At 44.4% G+C, this 22378-nt stretch overlaps 1 protein-coding gene across 1 annotated transcript in view; it reads right to left on the minus strand.

Annotated features, from left to right (window-relative positions):
* Positions 1 to 22378, minus strand: part of YJEFN3 (YjeF N-terminal domain containing 3) — a 132658-nt gene that overhangs the window by 33282 nt on the left and 76998 nt on the right. The window contains exons 2-3 of the mRNA XM_075280512.1: positions 20244 to 20352; positions 18696 to 18806 (exon numbers count right to left, since the gene is read on the minus strand). Of these exons, the coding sequence (XP_075136613.1) occupies positions 18696 to 18806; positions 20244 to 20352 (220 nt within the window). The remainder of the gene's footprint in view (positions 1 to 18695; positions 18807 to 20243; positions 20353 to 22378) is intronic.

Below are 22378 nucleotides of genomic sequence, written 5' to 3' on the forward strand. Positions count from 1 at the left end.
GCACTGGAACAAGCAAGAGTCTTCAGGACGGCTCTTGACAGTGCTCTATTCCTCAATAGGGACTGGTCAACCTCCATGCTGTCAGGTTGAGTCTCCTCAGATCCTAGCATCTCAGCTGTCCTTGAGTTACCAGGTCTGGGAGGTGGGGAAGCCTCCAGTATGTGCCTTGACTCATCCTCATGAGTTCGGCAAACCAAGTCCTTTTTGGCCAGAACAGGATTATGGCAATTCCCGAGACTTGGTCCTGTCTGAACTTCATCAATACCCTGTGTATGATGGGAATTGGAGGGAAGATGAAGACCAGCCTGAACCTCGATGGGATGGACATGGCATCCACTGCCAAGGGGTTGTCCTCCTGGTACAGTGAGCAGAAGGTTTCCACCTTGGCATTGAGTCGGGTTGCCATAAGACTGACCTCCGGGAGACCCCATTTTTGGACGATCTGTTGAAATACGTCTGGACGGAGAGACCATTCTCCTCATGCGGTAATACTCCGACTCAACTGATCCGATACTATGTTCAGGAAGCCCTTGATGTGAACAGCGGATAAGTGGGACAGGTTCTTTTCTGCCCACGTAAAAATCAGATTCGCCTCTCTTAGCAGGGCTGGAGACCTGGTACCTCCTTGCTTGTTGATGTAAATCACAACGGTCATGTTGTCTGACCGGACTTTGACCGCTTTTTCCCTGAGGAGAGTGGAGAAGTGGCACAGTGCAGGATACACTGCACTGAGCTCCTTCAGGTTGGACGTTCCCTCTTCCAGTCTTTTCCGACATCCTTGAAAGTTTTTGTCTTCCAAATGGGCTCCCCATCCCCAGTGGGATGCATCCGTTGTCAACAGGGTCCACACTGAATCCAAGATGAAGCCCAGGAATGTCCTCTGGGTAGACGGCACTATTTCTGATTTCTCCCAATTGATGAGCCACCCTAGCTTTTGTAGGAAGGAAATGGGCATCAGAAGGTGACGTTGGAGAACCGGGGTAGACTGTGCTTTTATCAACCAGTCGTCCAGTTAGGGAACGATAAATAGGCCATGCATTCTGAGGGCAGCGGCAACAGGTGTGACCACCTTGGTGAAGGCGTATTGGGCAGAAGAGATGCCGAATGGGATTGCGACAAATTGAAAGTGCTCTCTGTGGCCAGACATCTGGATAGCGATCCTGAGATATCTTCTGTGTGGATGATAGATGGGGACGTGGAGATAAGCGTCCTTTAGATCCAGGGTTATCATGACATCATTTGGCTGCAGGAAAGACGTTGCGGAGTCTACCGATTCCATCCAGAATGGTTTTCTTTTTATGAACAGTTGAGGAATCTGAGATCTATTATCATCCTCCAGTCCCCAGATGGTTTGGGGAACAGGAAGACTGGGGAGTAGACCCCCAACCCCATCTCTGAAGAGGGAACCCTTTCCAGAGCCCCTTTTGTGATGTATTCCTTGACGGATCTTTCCAAGATGGTCTGTTGAACGGTGGGTAAGGTACAAGTAAGTACAAAACGGTTGTGGGGAGGAAGGGTGAATTCTATGGGGTACCCATACTCTACCACCCACAATACCCAGGGATCTTTTATTATATGGTGCCACACAATGGAAAAGTGGGAGAGGCGATCTCCCACCGGAATCTCGGCCACAGAGAGCGGCGCACCTTCAAAAATTTGGTCTCTTCTTTGGCTCTTCCCTGAGAGCCCACACCCAGCTCCCCTGGAGTGATATCTAGAACGCCTTTGAGACTGTGATCTAGCCTGCGTGTAGGAGCCTCTACCCCTAGCAGGGGGAGCTCAACTACCACGGGAAGCCTGCGGCAGGGATTTCCCTTTCCCCTCTGCCAGTCCTTCCATTAGGATGTTCAGCCCACGGCCAAAAACCTTGCCAGGTTCGAAGGGAAGAGCGCACAGGGTATGTTTAGAGGCGAGATCAGCCCTCCATGGTCTGAGCCAGAGGGGTCTTCTGGCAGCTGTTGACTGAGCCATAGCCTTGGAGGTGAGCCTTAGCTGCTGTCTGGGAGCTTCTCCCATGAAGTCGACCACCAATCGGATGGACTCCAGCGAGGCCAATACCTTGTCCCGGGAGACCCCAGTATCAATGTCACATTCCAGCTGGGAGAGACAGGCCCGCAGATAGTCATTAACTTCAGCAGACACGATGGCAACTGATGCCTGAGCAGATGAATAGGAGTAAACCTTCTTCAGGGTGGTATCTGCTCTCCGGTCCAGGGGATGCGGTGAATTGGATCCGTCCTCCATGGGGACGACTGTCTTGCAAGACATCTTCGCTACTGCAAGGTCCACTTTCGAGGGTGGTCCCCACCGATCCAACTGTGCTGGAAAAATTGGAAAGAAATTTTTAAAAACTCTTGTGGCCAGATGAGCCCTTTTGGGTTGTATCCATTCATGCTCCATGACCGCAGTCAGAGCAGTGTCTGCTTGGAAGGCCCTCCGCCCCCCAGAGGCAGACGCGGAGGCTTCCCCTTTAACATCCAGGTCCCCTCTTGACCAGATGGACTTCAGCAGCCTAGGTGTTTTATCCCAATAGAAATTAGGTCTGCTGGAAATTATGGACTCTAGGTCATCCGAAATCATGGAATTGTCCTCCACATGGAGCCTGTCCATGGAGGGTAGGGACAGTGAATGTGTTTCTGTATGCTGTCTTTTTGAGAGCTGAGCTAGGAGCTACAGATATCCTTTAGCGAATCCTCCTAAAAATTAAGAAGGGGATGCTTACCAGTATGAAGAAGACTTTCCATTGCTTCCACATATAATCTGGGTCCTTACTCACCATAAACTTCTTAACTCAAGCCACGACATCATTCGTGGGGTACTCTTTAGGGGGAGGACCATGGCAAGAGTGACAACGCGTCCAGTCATATCCTGGAGGCATAAGATTAATCCCATCAGGGAAAAAATAGTTTTTTTGTTTCTTTGGTTTTTTTTTTTGTTTTTTTTTAACTTTTTTTAAAAAATAGTGCCTACCATCCGGAAGCAGGATATCACAGCCTGCACAGGTTAAGTGTCTCCTTTTAGAGGAACTCTTCCTCCGCTTCTGATCCCCCGGAGGGGTTTGTAGAAGATGACATAATGTCAGCTATATAAATATAAACAAGCACTGGTTTAAGGAGAACAAAACTTTTTTTTTTTTTAAATGAAAAAGTCTTACCAGAATGCACCCTGCGCAAGGTGGTTAATGTACATGCAGAGTCGCAGTACATGCCGGAAAAAGCAGCAGTAAATGCAATAGTCCAAGTGCAACAGCAACAAGAGACAGTAGACACCTAGGTAAACTAGGGAGCCCCACCAGAGATCCAGGAAGTCAAAGAGCATTGGCAAAGGCCCGCCTAAAAGGAAGCGGGGCTTAATAGCCTGCATCTTGAGAACTGCATACATGGCGGCCGAAGTGCGGCCAGGCCGTCCTGCGAATAGGGTATCTTCCCCCACCCTCCCAATCAAGCCCCAACAGCAGCCGCAGGTTTCCAAACGGACATTTTCCAATAAATGGCAGCCAGGAGAGGTGACTGAAAATAATAAATACATATTCTCACCTCTCCTGGGCTCAGCGTTCTCTCTGGCACTCTTCCGTCATGTGACTGATTAGGCCCCAGTGGTTACATGGGGCACGATGGCGTAATGACATCAGTACACCCCACATGATCACTGAGGCCCAATCACAGATCTCAGCAGTGACCTACGAAGATGGCTGGAGATGCTGAAGACAGCAGGATGGAGCAAGGATTACTGGGAAAGGTAAGGCAACGTGAGTATGAGTATTTGTAATTTTTAATCACCTTCCCTGGGTCTCCAATTATTATACTCTGGGATCTGAGGGGACCCCAGAGTATAATAATAGCGCTGAAGCAGAGGGGGCTGTTGGGAGCATACAATACTGTGGGGGGGGGGTCACTGTGGAGGATATAATCCTGGGTGGGACACACTGTGGGGAGCATATAATACTGGGTGGGGGCAACTGTGGGGAGCATATTATACGGTGTGGGACCACTATGGGGAGCATATTATACTGTGTGTTCTGACACTGTGGAGTATATAATACAGGGTGGAGGTCACTGTGGGGAGCATATAATACTGGGTGGGGGCAACTGTGGGGAGCATATTATATGGTGTGGGACCACTATGGGGAGCATATTATAATGTGTGTTCTGACACTGTGGAGTATATAATACAGGGTGGAGGTCACTGTGGAGAGCATATAATACTGGTTGGGGGCCACTGTGGGGAGCATATTATACTGTGTGTGGGGGACACTGTGGAGCATAGAATGCTGTGTGGGGGCCACTGTCAAGCATATAATACTTTCTGGAGGCCACTGTGGTGCAGATTATACTGTGTGGGGCACCGTAACTATCACTATCAAGAATTTGCTGTAGGGAGGGGGTAGGGGGCCCCAGACAAAAGTTTACACCAGGGCCCATGAGACTTTAGTTATGCCTCTGGGAGAAGCCAAAGGTCTTCTGGGTACACATGCGACTGGCACAAGCATTGGTTTCCCTAAAAGCTGAGGCAAGCTGGGTATAGAGCCTTTCCTGAGTTCCCCCTTTTTGGCTTTATAGCAAGGGTCTAAAAGCACAGCAAGCCACTACTCATCCCTATGATTTATGTTAACAATATGCTTGTCACTATGTAAGCAGCAAAGCATAGAAAATGCCATTCTTGCAAGTTGTGTACATGGACCCAGAGGCCTTCCATGGTTGGTATTCTTAACCAATGTGGTCATCATCATCATCATCTTGAAAAAAATAAGGGTCAGTCTCCTCCCCTGGCAGTGACATATCAAGGCCGCCCTCTATGTCCAAAGGTCTTCCTTCTCTTACTCCTCCTCCTCTTCCAGTATAGGAGTACCAAGTCCTCCTCCATGATGACTCAGACCCAGTCCTTCATCCTCCTCTAGTTCTTCTTGCATCAACCCATGGTGATAACAGTGTCCAAGAGGTGGAAACTGTTTTTCTTATTCCATCCCTCATTGCATGAGTGTGTTTCCTGTAAGATATATAATAAAGTGATGACATTAATAATGCTGCAATTGTCCTTGACAAATTGATGGCCTCCTCACAGGGGTTCAGAGGGTGACACACAATCCTCTTGAGCCTGCAATGGCAGATCTCAACATAATACATTGTCCCTGACTGAGATCTGTTGTATTTTTTTATGCCTTCCCCCGCTCACACAGAGGAGCTAGCATGTGCAATGTGGAATTCAAGCAAGCTGTAATGTCACAAATGAGGTGATGAAATAATAGACCGTTTTATTGTTGCAAGTCCAGTCTCTGTAGGATACTGTGGAACAGCTTCTCCGTTGTGTGACTCTTTTGATCCAGGTTCATTAGTTGTAAACCGCACGGCAGCACTTCGTCTTACATCCATTAAAAGAGGGAGGAGCAATGGAAGCAATGGCTTGCCCTTGTGAAATTGAGAGCAGGAAATGGTCCAATGTGGAGAATACAGAGGAGGCATATGTACACTGCCTGGTGTTAGAAATGGGGTGGTACTGGGGCAACACAGTGGCTCAGTGGTTAGCACTACAGCCTTGCAGTGCTGGAGTCCTGGGTTCGAATCCCACTAGGAACAACATCTGCAAGGAGTTTGTATGTTCTCCCCCTGTTTGCATGGATTTCCTCCCATTCTACAAAAGTCATACTGATAGGTCATCATCAGCAATGTCATCTGTTTCCCTTTTTTTGGACTCATCATAGACATAAGATTCTTGCACATGCTCATAATTTCCACCTTGGGATTGCCCCTACCAGCACGTCTACCAGTACAACACACCCACTACTACTACCTTTACTATCATGTCTTCCTCCTCCCCCTCTGCCTCCTCTTTTCAAAAAATGCTGACTGTTCTCAACCAACTCATTAAAAAGAGGAATAAGACTTGGACTAGGAGAAGTATCTTTCTCAGCAGGTGCTACATCACTACTAATGATCTGTGTTAGTGAAGATGAAGAAGACATGATTGACAGTCCAGAAAGGCCCTGCAGTAAGTTACGTGTTACAACATTAGAAAAGTAGGAGGAACACACATAACCCTGACTCAAGGTCGGCCACACATTATCACTTTTGGATGTAATATCCTCCTGTGAGATGAGCAAAATAATAATCAAAAACTTAATCTTAAAGGGACTCTATCAGCAAAATCATGCTGCTAGAGGCCCACATATGCGTGAATAGCCTTTAAAAAGGCTATTCAGGCACCGTAAAAGTCATATTACACTACCCCGCCGTTTTAAAATAATAACCTAAAAAAGAATGTGCTCTACTTACCGAACGTGCACCCTGGGCGGGCATTCAAGGTGTGTCTTCATCTTCATCCCCGCCTCTTCTTCCTCTGACGTCCTCCAATCCCGTCTTCCTCCAGCGCTCGCAAACGGCCAGTGATAGCCGGGGCCATACCTCCCAACTTTTGAAGAACTGAAAGAGGGACAAAATGTGCAGCGCGCGTAGCGCGCCGCGGCAAATTTAGCCCCGCCCACTTTTGTGTTGACTCCACCCACTCGTTAATTTTTCATGTGCCCGCACACAGTATAATCCTCCTACAGTCACCCGTAAATTATATGTCCCCCCTCTATCTCTCCCCCAGTTTCATATACACCCTTCATCTGCCCCCAGTTTCATGTCCCTCTTCCATCTCTGCCCCCAGATTCATGTCCCTCCATCTCTGTCCCCAGATTCATGTCCTCTCCATCTCTGCCCCCAGATTCATGTCCCCACATCTCTGCCCCCAGATTCATGTCCCACATCTCTGCCCCCAGATTCATGTCCCCCATCTCTGCCCCCAGATTCATGTCCCCCATCTCTGCCCTCAGATTCATGTCCTCTCCATCTCTGCCCCCAGATTCATGTCCCCACATCTCTGTCCCCAGATTCATGTCCCCCATCTCTGCCCCCAGATTCATGTCCCCCATCTCTGCCCCAGATTCATGTCCCTCCATCTCTGCCCCCAGTTTCATGTCCACTCCATCTCTGCCCCCAGATTCATGTCCCTCCATCTCTGCCCCCAGATTCATGTCCCCACATCTCTGCCCCCAGTTTCATGTCCACTCCATATCTGCCCCCAGATTCATGTCCCCACATCTCTGCCCCCAGATTCATGTCCCACATCTCTGCCCCCAGATTCCTGTCCCTCCATCTCTGCCCCCCAGATTCATGTCCCTCAATCTCTGCCCCCAGATTCATGTCCCTCCATCTCTGCCCCCAGATTCATGTCCTCTCCATCTCTGCCCCCAGATTCATGTCCCCACATCTCTGCCCCCAGATTCATGTCCCACGTCTCTGCCCCCAGATTCATGTCCCTCCATCTCTGCCCCCAAATTCATGTCCTCTCCATCTCTGCCCCCAGATTCATGTCCCCCATCTCTGCCCCCAGTTTCATGTCCACTCCATCTCTGCCCCCAGATTCATGTCCCTCCATCTCTGCCCCCAGATTCATGTCCCCACATCTCTGCCCCCAGTTTCATGTCCACTCCATCTCTGCCCCCAGATTCATGTCCCTCCATATCTGCCGCCAGATTCATGTCCCCACATCTCTGCCCCCAGATTCATGTCCCTCCATCTCTGCCCCCAGATTCATGTCCTCTCCATCTCTGCCCCCAGTGTCATGCCGTCCTCTCCATCTCTGCCCCCAGTGTCATGCCGTCCTCTCCTTCATCTGCCCCCAGATTCACGTTCCACCTCCACATTAAACTTACCTTCTCCTCCGCTCCCTCGCCGCTCTCTGCCCGCCTCTCACGCTGACACATGCGGCTGAAGGAAGGAGCTGACACAGGTCAGCTCCTCGCTTCGCCGCTGCCCGCCTCTCTCCCTGACACATGCGGCTGAAGCTGCTCGCATGCTCGCTTCGCCGCTGCGTCTCTCTCTCACTGACACATGCGGCTGAAGCGAGGAGCTGACCTGTGTCAGCTCCTCGCTTCGCCGCTGCCGCCGGCTCCTGGCTTGTATATCGCATCTACAAGCCAGGAGCCGGCGGCAGCAGCGAAGCGAGGAGCTGACACAGGTCAGCTCCTCGCTTCAGCCGCATGTGTCAGCGAGAGAGAGACGCAGCGGCGAAGCGAGCACGCGAGCAGCTTCAGCCACATGTGTCAGGGAGAGAGGCGGGCAGTGGCGAAGCGAGGAGCTGACCTGTGTCAGCTCCTTGCTTCAGCCGCATATGTGTTCAACTCAGATCTGCGTCCTCTGGACGCAGATCTGAGTTGAAATCGGGACATACCTCCCTCCAACCGGGACCGCGGGACATGTCACCCAAATCGTGACTGTCCCGCGGAAATCGGGACGGTTGGGAGGTATGGCCGGGGCGCATGCGCAGTAGCCGTAGTAGAAGCCGCATGCTACTGCGGATGCGCCCAGGCCGTTTTTTCATATCAGTGTCCGCAAGCGAGCGCTGGAAGAAGACGGGACCAGAGGACATCGGAGGAAGAAGAGGTGGGGAAGAAGATGAAAACACACCCTGAATGCCCGCCCAGCGTGCACGATCCGTAAGTAGAGCACATTCGTTTTTAGGTTATTTTTTTAAAACGGGAGGGTAGTTTAATATAACATTACCAATGCCTGAATAGCCTTTTTAAAGGCTATTCACGCATATGTGGGGCTCTAGCAGCATGATTTTGCTGATAGAGCCCCTTTAAATCTCAGGAAGTACATCCTGCAACTACTGGCGGAGGTACCAAGACAAGAAGCAATGTTGCTGTTGTCACCCACATTGTTCAATGACTGTAGTACTAGTGTTTCCTCTTCCTCCTTTAGACTGAGGCCTAACCTATATTTCTAGTCAATTTAACTCCATTGCCTATATAATAGTGACAGGCAACAATTCTGACACTGTTTGTATTTCTCTCTCTTTCTCTCTCTCTCTCTCTCTCTCTCTCTCTCTCTCTCTCTTTTTCTCATAAAACTCCTAGCAAAGAAATCATATTTGACACTGAGAGTGTGAGTGGCCAGTGAATATTACACTGCATAAAAGTCCGATTGGATTTTTGCAATGCCAATGGCAGTGTCTTTTATTAACAAAGACAGAAACACTATTTCAAAATATAACAAGAAGATGATATTTAGCAATGAAAGACTAGAACATAATACATGATTCTATAGCTCTACTACAAAAAAGAGGTAATAAAATTAGATTTTTGGTAATGAAAGGGTGACCTGGCCACTGTACGCATAACTCAGTAAAGACAGTGTAAATGTGCAAATTTACCTTATCAGGGGACAGAGAGTAGCTTTGACTAGTCATGCAGATCACACTGAATCACACCTTGTGAGGTCAGCAGTTAGGTACAGTATCAGGCTAACACCCATCAATGAGAGACATGTCAGTCATGTCAGGCCACACAGGGTGTTACTTAGTGCAATGACTGCAAATTTGCATATACCGATCTAAGGTTTTAAAAGCCTATAACTTTACAATTAAGCAACAGAAAGCTTAGGGAGAGGCACCAGAAGCAGGGTAGACTCCAGATTTTGGCGGGCCCTTGTCTCAGCAGACCTCCTTTTAGTCATGGTAAAAAGCACAACCAATTAAATCCAAAGAAAATTTTAACATTGCAGTGAATGGTGTAAATGGAGGGTTCGTGTTTGTATCTGTCATTGTGTAAGATCAACAAAATGAAGTGTCAACTGTCAACCTAGCCTTAGTCATTAGGTACAGTAAGCACTGGTTGTATACATCAATACAATTGCCTGCATATAAAACATTCATAGTTTCAATACACTTTATAACAATCTTTAAACAAAAAATAAAAAACTGTTTAGAGATGATTTACATCTGCATTGAGGCATCTGATATAACTATAAACCAGGACATAGTGTTGGCTCTGTCTCATGGCAGACTCCACCTTAGCCCCATAGATCTCATTGCTTTACTTAATTCCTCATTACCACTGCAGATATACATACTCAGTAATACAGTAATATTACACAGCTGTGTAACAAATGTGATGTACAACAAGTGCCAGGGCAGAAAAAATGTAGATTGAACTGAAGTATAAACTTTAGCAATTTAACAGTCTCCCCCTCTCCTTCTGTCTCTACCCCTCTCCCTCATAGATTGTAAGCCCTCGCGGGCAGGGCCCTCTATCTCACTGTGCCAATCGGACATTGTTAGTATCATATCTGTTTGTACATTTTGTGTATTGTATGTAACCCCAAATGTAAAGCAGCATGGAATTAATGGTGCTATATAAATAAACAAGAACAATAATATTAATAACATGATTAACACTTTCTTTTACCTGCGGCCACTCCAATACTATCTGACCATCCACTTTGCAGGTACTGTAAAGCGCTGACTTTTTTTTTTTTTTTTTACATTTAGGCAATGAGGGGCCTTTGTGGGTGGTTTTTGTTCTATATGTGGGACAACTGTTTGCTGTGCTTCTGCATCAATGTGCTGTGTTTTTGTGAACTGTTTTCTGTGCCTCTATGATGTGTGCTATTGCACTTGTATGTGGTTTTCTACTCTTAAATGAAATGTTGCCATGCCTTTGGTGTGTTTTGCTGCGTTTGTATAACATGTGTGCTGTGGTTTCTGTACTTGTGTTACTGAGCTCTTATGTTATGTGTAATGCTTTTCTGGGACAAATTGCTGATGTGTGTGCTTGGGTGATGCGTGCTGTGATGTTTTAACAAGTTTGCTGCTCTTGTGTGACACGTGATACTGTGCTTGTATGTCCTGTGTGATGTGTTTTCTGCGTGCTGCCCTGGTGTGACATATTTACCATATAGTCAATGCATGTGTCCACCCCTTAATTTTATTTATTATTTCTTATCATTCATATATGTTATGTTATTTATAACTTAGGGGGCGGTCACACTTGCACTCATGTCCGCCCTGTGTCATTCCGCTGGGTTTCCACCCCGGTGAAACTGGACAGGGGGCAGCTTCCTGGCAATCAGATTTAACCCTTTCATCGCCAGGCACGTAGCTTATACGTGCTCCCAAGGTGGCACTTCAGTAGCGGAGGACGTAGTTACTACGTCCTCCCTACTAATGCCGATATCTCTGGACTGCATCAACATAGCTTGATGCTTTAAAATGCATTTTAAAGAAGAGACTCTCATCTTTAAAATGATATCAAGATCTCAAGATGATTGGATGTACAATTTTGGAGGGATTCACTGTTGAAAACACTATTTGGCATTGAGATCCGACTGCAGATCTCAATTCCCGACAGCGTTTCAACAGTGAATCGCTCCAAAACTGTACATCCAATCATCGAGTTCTTGATATCATTTTAAAGAAGAGATTCTCCTCTTTAAAATGCAATTGAAAGCATCAAGATATGTTGATGCAGTCCAAAGATATAGAGCTCCAAAGTGTCCCCCCCCCTCCTGTCTAAGCAAGCAATTTGCGATCTCTAACAAGAAAGGAAAAGGGACACGGAGCAGCCCAGCAGAGAGAGAGAGACACAGAAACAATCTGACTCTCTGCATAACTTGTATGTGACAGCAGCAGGGGAGTGGCAGGGACTCTATTGTCCCTATTAACCCTTCTCCTGCCAATCAGAGCGTATACTACACATTTGTCTCTGATTGCCACATACAGTTATAATGTAATTCCCCCCTGAGCTTTACTAGTGGGGTATTCTTATGTTATACCTCCTGAACATAACCAGGAAGTTGATTGGCGCTGTGACCCAGGCATTTACCATTGTCCAGGTCGCAGCACCAAAAAAAAAAAAGTCGCACCAAACACTTACACAACATATACATAAAGTCGCAAATAAAGTTTACATTTCACCCAATCCCTGTACTGTCTATACCTGAGCTTTCTACAGTAAAATACGTCTCTAGTGATATCCGTTACACGCTAAAATAATAGTAATAACGATTATCACTAGAGATGAACGTATAGGTTGCTAAAATTTTTATAGGGGGATGGAAAATAACATTTTTATGTAAAGTCCTATTTAATTTGCATGTACAAAATGGGATGGCGCATTTCTGCGATTTTTGCGATTCTTTAACACCCGCCCCTGTAAATATATACATGTGTGGTATGTATGAACTCCTCACATATTACAGTTTTATGTACAGTACATTATGTTTGCAGAAAGGGATTGCTTGAGCCGCACTTTAGTGGCAAATTTGAATTTTTGTGCAATTTTTGCTAGCAATCTCTGTTTGCCGCAAAGTTGAATGAAGGTGCTTGTATATATAAACTATTAAAGTGTGTTTTTATATACGGTATGCTGTGTACTCTGAAAAAAGTTCGATTTTGGTATCACAGTCACCGTTTGGTAGGTGCAGTATAGCTTTTTAACATATTAGTGAACAACAGCAAAATCCTGCTTGTCTACTGTATTTGTGTTTTAGGGAGTCTGAGCTCTTGTTGTAGTTGATGTTTGCGGTACATATAGTATATTTACACATTGTATACACCATAAGCTATTATTTTAAAAGTATTTTGTATATGAATCTGAGATTGAACATGAGTTTTAGGTGCAAATATGTGTTTTAGTGTACTTTTTCAAAAAATTATTTGTGTTGGTCGCAAAGTTGCATGAAGGTGGATGTGGCTATCGATGACCCATTAAGACATTTGTAATCTTCAGGTTGTCTACTTTCAAAAAATATATAGGGTTTAGGGGTTCACTTTCTTTTCACGGTGTTTAATCCCTACATTTTATAGGATGATACTTTTTTAACAAAGCAGATTTTTGTTCCTTCTAGCGATTTTCTGAAGACACGTGCATGCGGGTTCAGGCCATAGTGATATGTATGAACTCTGCACATGTTGAACTCTAATTTTTAGGAGGTTTGGTGCATTTAATTTTTTGTTTGGTTTCCGCTTTTAACAACTAATATACATTTATTTGCATTTTTTCATAAAACATTCACGTTAAATCAAAATTGCATGAAGGTGCCTGTTCGTATAAAGTACCAAGTGGCATTCTGACAATGCTGCAGGTGTCTACTTTAAGAAAATATATATAGGTATGGGGGGGTTGGATGCTTTTTTAATGTTGCAATTTAGGTTTGATTTGTCCATCTCAAAACTGTGAAAATTTCTCTGGCTACTGGAGGTGCAAAATTTCCAGAGACTCTTGGCAGCGAAAAGGTTAAAACCCATTTATTTGAATGTTTGTTTGTTTTTTTTTATCAACTCTTTATATAGAACAGTAACATATACAGAATGCAGAAATAATGATAAGTATAGAAGTTACTGAGGAGGAGGAGAGGCATGACTGCCTCCTCTCTTTTTTTTATTTGAATGGGTTTTAAAAGCAATTTGCTGGTGTCCGTATGCAGCCACTCCGTGGGAAAAAAGTTTTTTTTTGGCTGGACACAAAGTCGGACATGCAGGACTTTGTGTCCGTCCAAAACAACTGGTTTCCCTGCGGAGAGGCTGCATACGGACACCGGCGGTTTGCTTTTAAAACCCAGTCAAATAAATGGGTTTTAAAACTGACCGATGGGAAGCCGTTCCCTGTCCAGTTTCACTGGGGCTTAGAACAGAAACCCACAGGGCATAAGTGTGAACACCCCTTAGTCTTTTATTTATTTATTTTTTTTAATAAAGGCTTTATTTACTTCTTTAATTTTTGTGGATGCCTCTGTATAATCACAACCTAAAGACATAGTTGTAGTCTGATATATTTTTTTTTTATAAATAAACATATGTGGTGAATGCTACAGCAGAAATCCATTTGCCTAGCCTTATAATGATGGATTCGGCATTTATAGGAATCATATGAAAGGAAAATCATATTTTGTATGAGTCAACACAGAGATTCTGAACACTTTAACCACACATTCCTGAATTATGCACTCTTATCCAAGCAAAGTAGAAAATAACACAATCAATGATCCTGTAATGTCTAAAGCAGGCACCATAGTTCTGTAAATTCTATCTATTAAGGCCAAGTGATGTATGAAAAGAAAATTCCAAAAAATTCAGACAATCTGCAGAGACAATGTCTGTGTAAACAGGTTTAAATGACACACTTTAATGCTCCATTATAATAATGTGGTGAATTATTTAATGGAAATAACCTAGTTCTTCAGGGTACTGTGTCATACATACTGCAGTACTTGCACAAAACAAGATCTCCCAGGTGGCACCCCATGGAGAATGCACCTGCTCCCTAAAACCCCAGGTGAGTGGAGAGCATTCACACTGTGCCAAGCAGTGGTGCTCTCCATAATTTCCAACAATTTTAACCATTCTGTTCACAGCCCTGGCAACCGTACAAGTAAAAGAGAGCAAGTAATACATATTATCAAAATGTTTAGGAGAAAAATAAGGACAAAATGGGAGAATGCTGTGAAATGCAGAAAATATTGGGTGATCAGGAACAGGCTCTTCATATAAGACATTTTGAAAGCCTTAAAAGGATTGTCCAGGATAACTATTTTTTTTTTTATGTGAGGCTTGGAAGTTGAAAAAAAAAATTTAAAAACCCATATACACTTGTCCCCACTGCTCCGGGGTCTCTCAGCACAGTCCCGTCCTGCTGCTCTGGTGTTTTCCTCCGGCAGAAGTCTGCGTCACAGTTTTCTCTAATTTCACTACATTGTGAATTTTTTTTCCAGCTTCCCAGTACATCATATAGAATATCAAATGATACCACTACAAAGTACAGTCTTGACAAAAACAAAATCTGAAATGGGACCCCCAAAATATAGACAATAACTATAGTATAGTTTTATATTCAGTTATAGTACAATACAGTAATCTCACCACAGTGTCATGGCAGAGTGGGATCCCTCAGGGCAAATATCTGACTATAATCTCCCTCTATAACTGGCCCTGCTGTTAAAGTCAGTCTGTAAGCAGAAAATTGGTTATAATTAGAGATGAGCGAACAGTAAAATATTCGATGTTCATTATTCCTTTCGAATAGCCGCTCAATATTCGACTATTCAATCGAATATCGAACCCCATTATAGTCTATGGGGGAAAATGCTTCGTTTCAGGGGATCCCACCGTTCAACTCAGGAGGGTCACCAAGTCCACTATGACACCTCAGCAAATGATGCCAACACCTCTGGAATGGAACTGGGATAGCAGGTTAAGCATGCCTGGGGGCATCTAACAAGCCCAAGTCACTGTTTTACCCCAACATCACAGCCTATCAACTACACACTTTCCACACTCAAAAAACCTCTATCAAAGTGGGAAAATACCTGGAAACCTTCTTTCTTCCCCAAATGGATAGATACAAACCCAAATTTAAGCACCCCTTTAAATCATGTTGCCCATGACAACCACAGATGGAATAGGCAATGGGAAATCCAACAGTACCCACCCTTAACTGTCATTGTGGATGTGTGTGTGTGTGTGATGTGGTAAGACCTTCCAAAATTCACTTTTCTAGCCCTTAACATGAGCCCTTCCAAATTAAGTTAGAGGCCCATAAGCTGAGCTACCAGCAGAGATTGAGGCCCTTCAGGTAACTTCAGCCTTTTATTAGCAGAGCTTTTGGCCCTTTAACTTAGTTCAGCCTTGCACCAGCAAAGATTTGTTGGCCCTTTGGGTGAGTTGACCCTTGCACCAGCAGTGTTTTTGGCTCTTGAGGTGAGTTAAGCCTTTAAACAACAGTGTTTTTTGACCTTCAGGTGAGTTGAGCCTCTAATCAGCAGTGTTTTATTTTTTCAAAAATGGAGATAAAAAATCCAGCATCTCCAGGAAAGGATTTTTTCATAAAATGTAACTTTTATTTAGTTTCCATTAAAATGTTACATCGTAACATGAGATAGGCAATAGAGGAAACACATACAGGCGGCTACGCGTTTCAGGACAGAAAGCATCCCTTCCTCAAGTTTTATTTTTTGGCCCTTGGGGTGACTAGAGCCTTATAGCAGCAGTGTTTTATTTATTGGCCCTTGGGGTGACTAGAGCCTTGTAGCAGCAGTGTTTTATTTTTTGGCCCTTGGGGTGACTAGAGCCTTGTAGCAGCAGTGTTTTATTTTTTTGGCCCTTGGGTTGACTAGAGCCTTGTAGCAGCAGTGTTTTATTTTTTGGCCCTTGGGGTGACTAGAGCCTTATAGCAGCAGTGTTTTATTTTTTGGCCCTTGGGGTGACTAGAACCTTGTAGCAGCAGTGTTTTATTTTTTGGCCCTTGGGGTGACTAGAGCCTTGTAACAGCAGTGTTTTATTTTTTGGCCCTTGGGGTGACTAGAGCCTTGTAGCAGCAGTGTTTTATTTTTTGGCCCTTGGGGTGACTAGAGCCTTATAGCAGCAGTGTTTTATTTTTTGGCCCTTGGGGTGACTAGAACCTTGTAGCAGCAGTGTTTTATTTTTTGGCCCTTGGGGTGACTAGAGCCTTGTAGCAGCAGTGTTTTATTTTTTTGGCCCTTGGGGTGACTAGAGCCTTATAGCAGCAGCGTTTTGTTTTTTGGCCCTTGGGGTGACTAGAACCTTATAGCAGTAGTGTTTTATTTTTGGCCCTTGGGGTGACTAGAGCCTTATAGCAGCAGTGGTTTTTTTTGGCCCTTGGGGTGACTAGAGCCTTATAGCAGCAGTGTTTTATTTTTTTGGCTCTTGGGGTGACTAGAACCTTGTAGCAGCAGTGTTTTATTTTTTGGCCCTTGGGGTGACTAGAGCCTTGTAGCAGCAGTGTTTTATTTTTTTGGCCCTTGGGGTGACTAGAGCCTTATAGCAGCAGTGTTTTATTTTTTTGGCTCTTGGGGTGACTAGAACCTTGTAGCAGCAGTGTTTTATTTTTTGGCCCTTGGGGTGACTAGAGCCTTGTAGCAGCAGTGTTTTATTTTTTGGCCCTTGGGGTGACTAGAGCCTTAATAGCACCAGTGTTTTATTTTTTGGCCCTTGGGTTGACTAGAGCCTTGTAACAGCAGTGTTTTATTTTTTGGCCCTTGGGGTGACTAGAGCCTTATAGCAGCAGTGTTTGTTTTTTTTGGCCCTTGGGGTGACTAGAGCCTTATAGCAGCAGTGTTTTATTTTTTTGGCTCTTGGGGTGACTAGAACCTTGTAGCAGCTGTGTTTTATTTTTTGGCCCTTGGGGTGACTAGAGCCTTGTAGCAGCAGTGTTTTATTTTTTTGGCCCTTGGGGTGACTAGAGCCTTATAGCAGCAGTGTTTTATTTTTTGGACCTTGGGGTGACTAGAGCCTTATAGCAGCAGTGTTTTATTTTTTGGACCTTGGGGTGACTAGAGCCTTGTAACAGCAGTGTTTTATTTTTTGGCCCTTGGGGTGACTAGAGCCTTGTAGCAGCAGTGTTTTATTTTTTGGCCCTTGGGGAGACCCCTAAAAAATTAGATTTCAGGCCCTTGGGGGTGATCCCTAAAACATTAATTTTCAGGCCCTTGGGGGAACCCTAAAAAATTAGATTTCAGGCCCTTGGGGGTGAACCCTAAAACAATAATTTTCAGGCCCTTAGGGGGGAGCCCTAAAAAATTAGATTTCAGGTCCTTGGGGGTGAACCCTAAAACATTAATTTTCAGGCCCTTGGGGGGGAGCCCTAAAAAAATTATTTTGCAGGCCCTTGGGCTGGAGCCCTAAAAATTTGATTTGCAGGCCCTTGGGGGGTATCCATGAAAAATTAATTAAAATTGTTTTTTACAATTACATAACGGTGAAGGGACTGGGGTTGGAGGAGAAGTGAATTGGGTGCTGGCAGCCCTTCTTCAGTACCTGTACTGTGGACTGGAAACACAGCTGGATATCCACTTCCATGTCCTCGCCCATGTTCCCTGCTGATACTGTCAAGGGGCACTGCTGGTAGCCCCTCTCCAGTACCTGGACTGTGGACTGGATACCCAGCTGGATATCCACGTCCGCGCCCATGTCCCCTGCTGCTACTGTCGAGGGGCACTGCTGGCAGCCCCTCTCCAGTACCTGGAATGTGGACTGGATACCCAGCTGGATATCCACGTCCTCACCCACGCCCCCTGCTGCTACTGTCGAGGGGCACTGCTGTCTGCCCCTCTCCAGTACCTGGACTGTGGACTGGATACCCAGCTGGATATCCACTTCCACGTCCTCGCCCACGTCCCCTACTGCTACCCTGCTGCATGATTTGCAGTTTCACTGTATGTATACAGTGTTCCTGCAGTGTAGCTCTGAAAAGAGCTGTTTTTTCCTGCCTAGAAAACACTACAATCTGTTTCTCACACTGATAACAAGCTCTCCCTATCACTCCAAAACGAAAATGAGACGAAGATGGCCGACACTATTCTTATGAATCACATGAGTCACATGTTTTCGGCAGCCAATGGGTATTTCCAATTTTTTTTACAATTACGTTGTTGTAGTTCCTGTCCCACCTCCCCTGCACAGTTATTGGTGCAAAAAAAGTGCCAGGGAAGGTGGGAGGGGGATACAAATTTTTACTGCGTTTGCAGCCTCATATTGGATCGAATAGCTACTCGATCAAACGGTGTTCGCTCATCTCTAGTTATAATCCTAATCACAGTACCTTGCAGAGCCCCATTTTCATATATTTTATTGATATGCAACTATAATACACCTATAGTTCTACACAAGATGCATAATATTCAGCAGCTATAAAAATATTATATGGCACAGTCACAGTTATTCTCGGAAATTTGGATCTAGGTCATAAAGGAAGTATGAGCCACCTACTTCCGAAAGACATTAGATGATGCGTCAGTAAAAGGATATAGCTTTGAGGAAATATTAGTGAACTAGTTGATAGTCCTCTCTGTCCCCAGTAACTTCCGTAATGGTCGTGTAAAGATAATAATGTACATTTAATCATTTGGAAAATCACTTACGAATGCACGCAGATTTCGGGCACAGACAAGGCCAATAGCACCATTTTGCTCTGGTCCACAAATGATCAAAACTGTAGGCTGCTTTTTAGTAAGGGTTTTCAAGGGATACACCTGTCAAATAAAAGATCTGTTAAATCATATCTCCTATATACTTGCATAGATTTATATGATCCTCCAAAGATATAGAAAATCAGAGAAACAGAGCATTATAAGAGGCATGTGTTAAGCCATTGAAAGTGAGTTTACTTAGGGGTTTTCCCGTTTTTGTTGTTTAAAGAGTACCTTTCATGTCCTTGGGCACATGTGATTTTATATACCAGTAGAAAGCTGACAGTGTGCTAAATTCAGTACACTGTTGGCTTTCCCGTTATGTGCCCCTGCTGAATAGCTATCGGTGCCATTACTGATAGCTCTTCACTGTCAGAAAGGCATTCTTGAAAGTCTAGCTGGGAACGCCCCTCCTGACAGTACTGTGTAGCGCTATATTGTGAGGGGGCGTTCCTTACCTCCCAGCCATGACAAAGAGCTGTGAGGAACACCTCTCCCAGTACTCATCTATGGACAAGTACTGTAAGGAGGAAGAAGGCGTTCCTCACTGCTCAGCATATAGCACTACACACAGTACTGTCAGTAGGGGCGTTCCCAGCTACACTGTCAGGAACGCCCTTCTGATAGTGAAGAGCTTTCAATAACAGCACTGATAGCTCTTCAACAGGGGGCACATAACGGGAAAGCTGATAGTGCACTGAATTCAGCGCACTGTCGACTTTCTAGTGGTAAATAAAACCGCATGTGCCCCGAGGACATGAAACATCTTCTTTGAAAAATTAAATTATCAAGATGGATCCTGTTTATTTCAGTGGGACTTATATCATGTTCTTTGACATCAATTTATTATCTGTCACTAGAAATTTTGATTGAAGAATTTGTTAGCAGTTTTTCAATAAGTTCAGATAATTAGCAAGGAAATATACTGAAAGCAGAAAAAGTATATGTGTGTCCACCCGAACACAGTGGCACAACTGTAATATTAGAAACAGGGTTGTCTAAGGGTGCATTCACACGATGTAAAATTGAGCGTGATCTGGCATGTATACGGCGTGTCAGATTTTGAGCGCTCAAAAAGATCCCATTGATTTCAATGGGAGTTACAAGCGTATACGCCGCGTTATTTTGCGCAAAATAACGCGGCATATACGCTCCTAACTCCCATTGAAATCAATGGGATCTTTTTGAGCGCGCAAACTGCTGACACGTGTAGACGTGCCAAATTACGCTCCACTTTACATCGTGTGAACGCACCCTAACTGGACATGCCAGATTGGGAAGACAGCTATAAATGACCTGGCCACCCTTGGATTGCATGGAAGGCCATTTGTTTGAAAGATCAACATGTAGCACTACATTTCCCTTTCAGCTGCCACAATAACAGCTTAGAGTTTTATTAATATGTGGAAAAATGACATCATTGTGCCCCCTTAGAATTCAACCAAATACCCTGCAGTGGGCTGCTGCTCTATGGGGTAAAATCCACCTCCCAATACAGACCTTGGTTACTGCCATTGCACAGCTGTGTCCTAATATCTCAATAAGTTGTTGCTTCCCAAAGCGGTAATCTTCCAGTAATTCTGTTTCTAAGGCTTCGGCTTCCTGTTTACTGAAAAGAACAGACATAAGTAGCATTCCAATTGCAGGAGTTATTTTTGTTTCAGTCCTTAAAACAACACCCAAAGGAACAGTAGTTCTGTTAGTAAAACTTTTAGCTTTTCTTTCCAGTTGCTCATTGGCTACCCCATAAAACCACTACATGAGACTACACTAGAGCCTTCTCCGTCCATATCTATGTATATCAGTTCATGTAAACCAGGTTGTTGAAAAGCAGATCGACAAAGTAAAGAAGGACTAAAGTGTTCTTGTGGCCTGCTTCTATAAACACAGGAATCCTTGTAATTATATGTATAGATAGTTATTAATAGTAGTGAGTGATATAGTTCATAGTTATAGAAATTACAGTGTAGTATCACTTTTGATGGTGGGAACATAAAAGTTATCCAAATATTAATACAAGCATTTGCGTTGCTGGATTTACATTACTGTCTACATAGAATTTCAAGAGGGCTTTAGCCGAATGATTGCAGGCAAAGCTGACTGAGGCACCATTTTCCCAGTGGCACATGGGCACTAATATTTGATATTTTGTGGTGGATCACCAACCCTAGAAGGAGATCCAGCGGCGATTCATTGCAGTTCAGAGCAAATGTAAACACATATAAAAGTACTTACATAAAGCTAAATACATACACATTATGTGACGAAGCAAGGAGCGAAACATATGTTGGGGTTCAGGATGGAGGTCGCGATGCCTATTTGGTAGTTGGTGCATTTGATATTAATGTTTACAATTGTGACTCCATTTTATCTTACGTGCCTCTTCTTTAAGTGGCACTAATGTAAGGATTTTGATCTATAGATTACTTTACACTTATATGGTTGCCACATATATGTGCTATCTATACCTGTGCATACATACAATAAATTATTTGTATGATTTAATCGATATAATGCACATACAGATTATATACTGAATTATGGATATGTGTATATACTATTTATATATGCAACTGTTTTGAGATATGAAATATAAGGTACACTATCTAGATGACTCTGCGGCCTCTGCCTTTTTATATGATTTTAACATTTCCTTTTTAATAAGTAAAATTGTACTTTAATATATTCATTGTTGAGAATTATGTTATTTGCTAGATAAGTATGGATGCCAGATAGGTTTACAGAGTTCTGATTTAGGCTAAATCCCCACGTTGGGGAAACGCAACTTTTTTTGTTGCAGATTTTGTTGCGGCTTTTTGAGTCAAAGTCAGAAGTGGATTGAGCAATAGGGAGAGGTAAAAGAACTTTATATAGAGTTCCCATTCCTTTTGTAGTCATTCTTGACTTTGGCTCAAAAAACCGCAACAAAAAAAAAACTGCGTTTCCGCAACGTGGGGACTCAGCGGGGATGACATTGCTGTTGTGTATACTAGTGGAAGAGAATTTGGTAGGTTATATACATTAGATAAAATGCCTGGTCTACAAACTTATAAAAATATTTTCCCTCAGGGGGCATCCACACGATGTAACGCGTCGTTGATTCTGACATGTAAACTGGTGTCAGGATCAGCGCTGCAAAACAGAATCCCATTGACTTCAATGGGTTTCATTTAACGCACGTAACACATTGAAATCAATGGGTTCAAAATAGAGATGAGCGAGTAGTGTTCGATCGAGTAGGTGTTCAATCGAATACTACGGTACTCGAGATACTCGTACTCGATCGAACACTACTAGCTGTTCGAAGTTTAATGTTCGATGCAGAACCAGAGTTGATTGGCAGAATGCTATACATTCTGCCAATCAACGCTGGTTCTTCTCTTACATTTCCGAAGTCTTCTCCGCGCTGCGTCCTCGCGTCTTCTTCCGGGTGGAATTCACTCTGCCTAGGCATCCGGCCTAGGCAGAGCCGACTGTGCATTCGTGGGCATGCACGCGCATACGCAGTCGGCTCTGCTCAGGCGGCGGGCCTGGGCAGAACCGCACGCGCATGCGCAATTTGCTCTGCCTAGGCCGGATGCCTAGGCAGAGTGAGTTCAACCCGGAAGAGGACGCGGGGACGCAGCACCCGGAGA

This window comes from Leptodactylus fuscus, chromosome 1 (assembly GCF_031893055.1).
Source record: "Leptodactylus fuscus isolate aLepFus1 chromosome 1, aLepFus1.hap2, whole genome shotgun sequence".
In the NCBI taxonomy this organism is placed as follows: Eukaryota; Metazoa; Chordata; class Amphibia; order Anura; family Leptodactylidae; genus Leptodactylus; species Leptodactylus fuscus.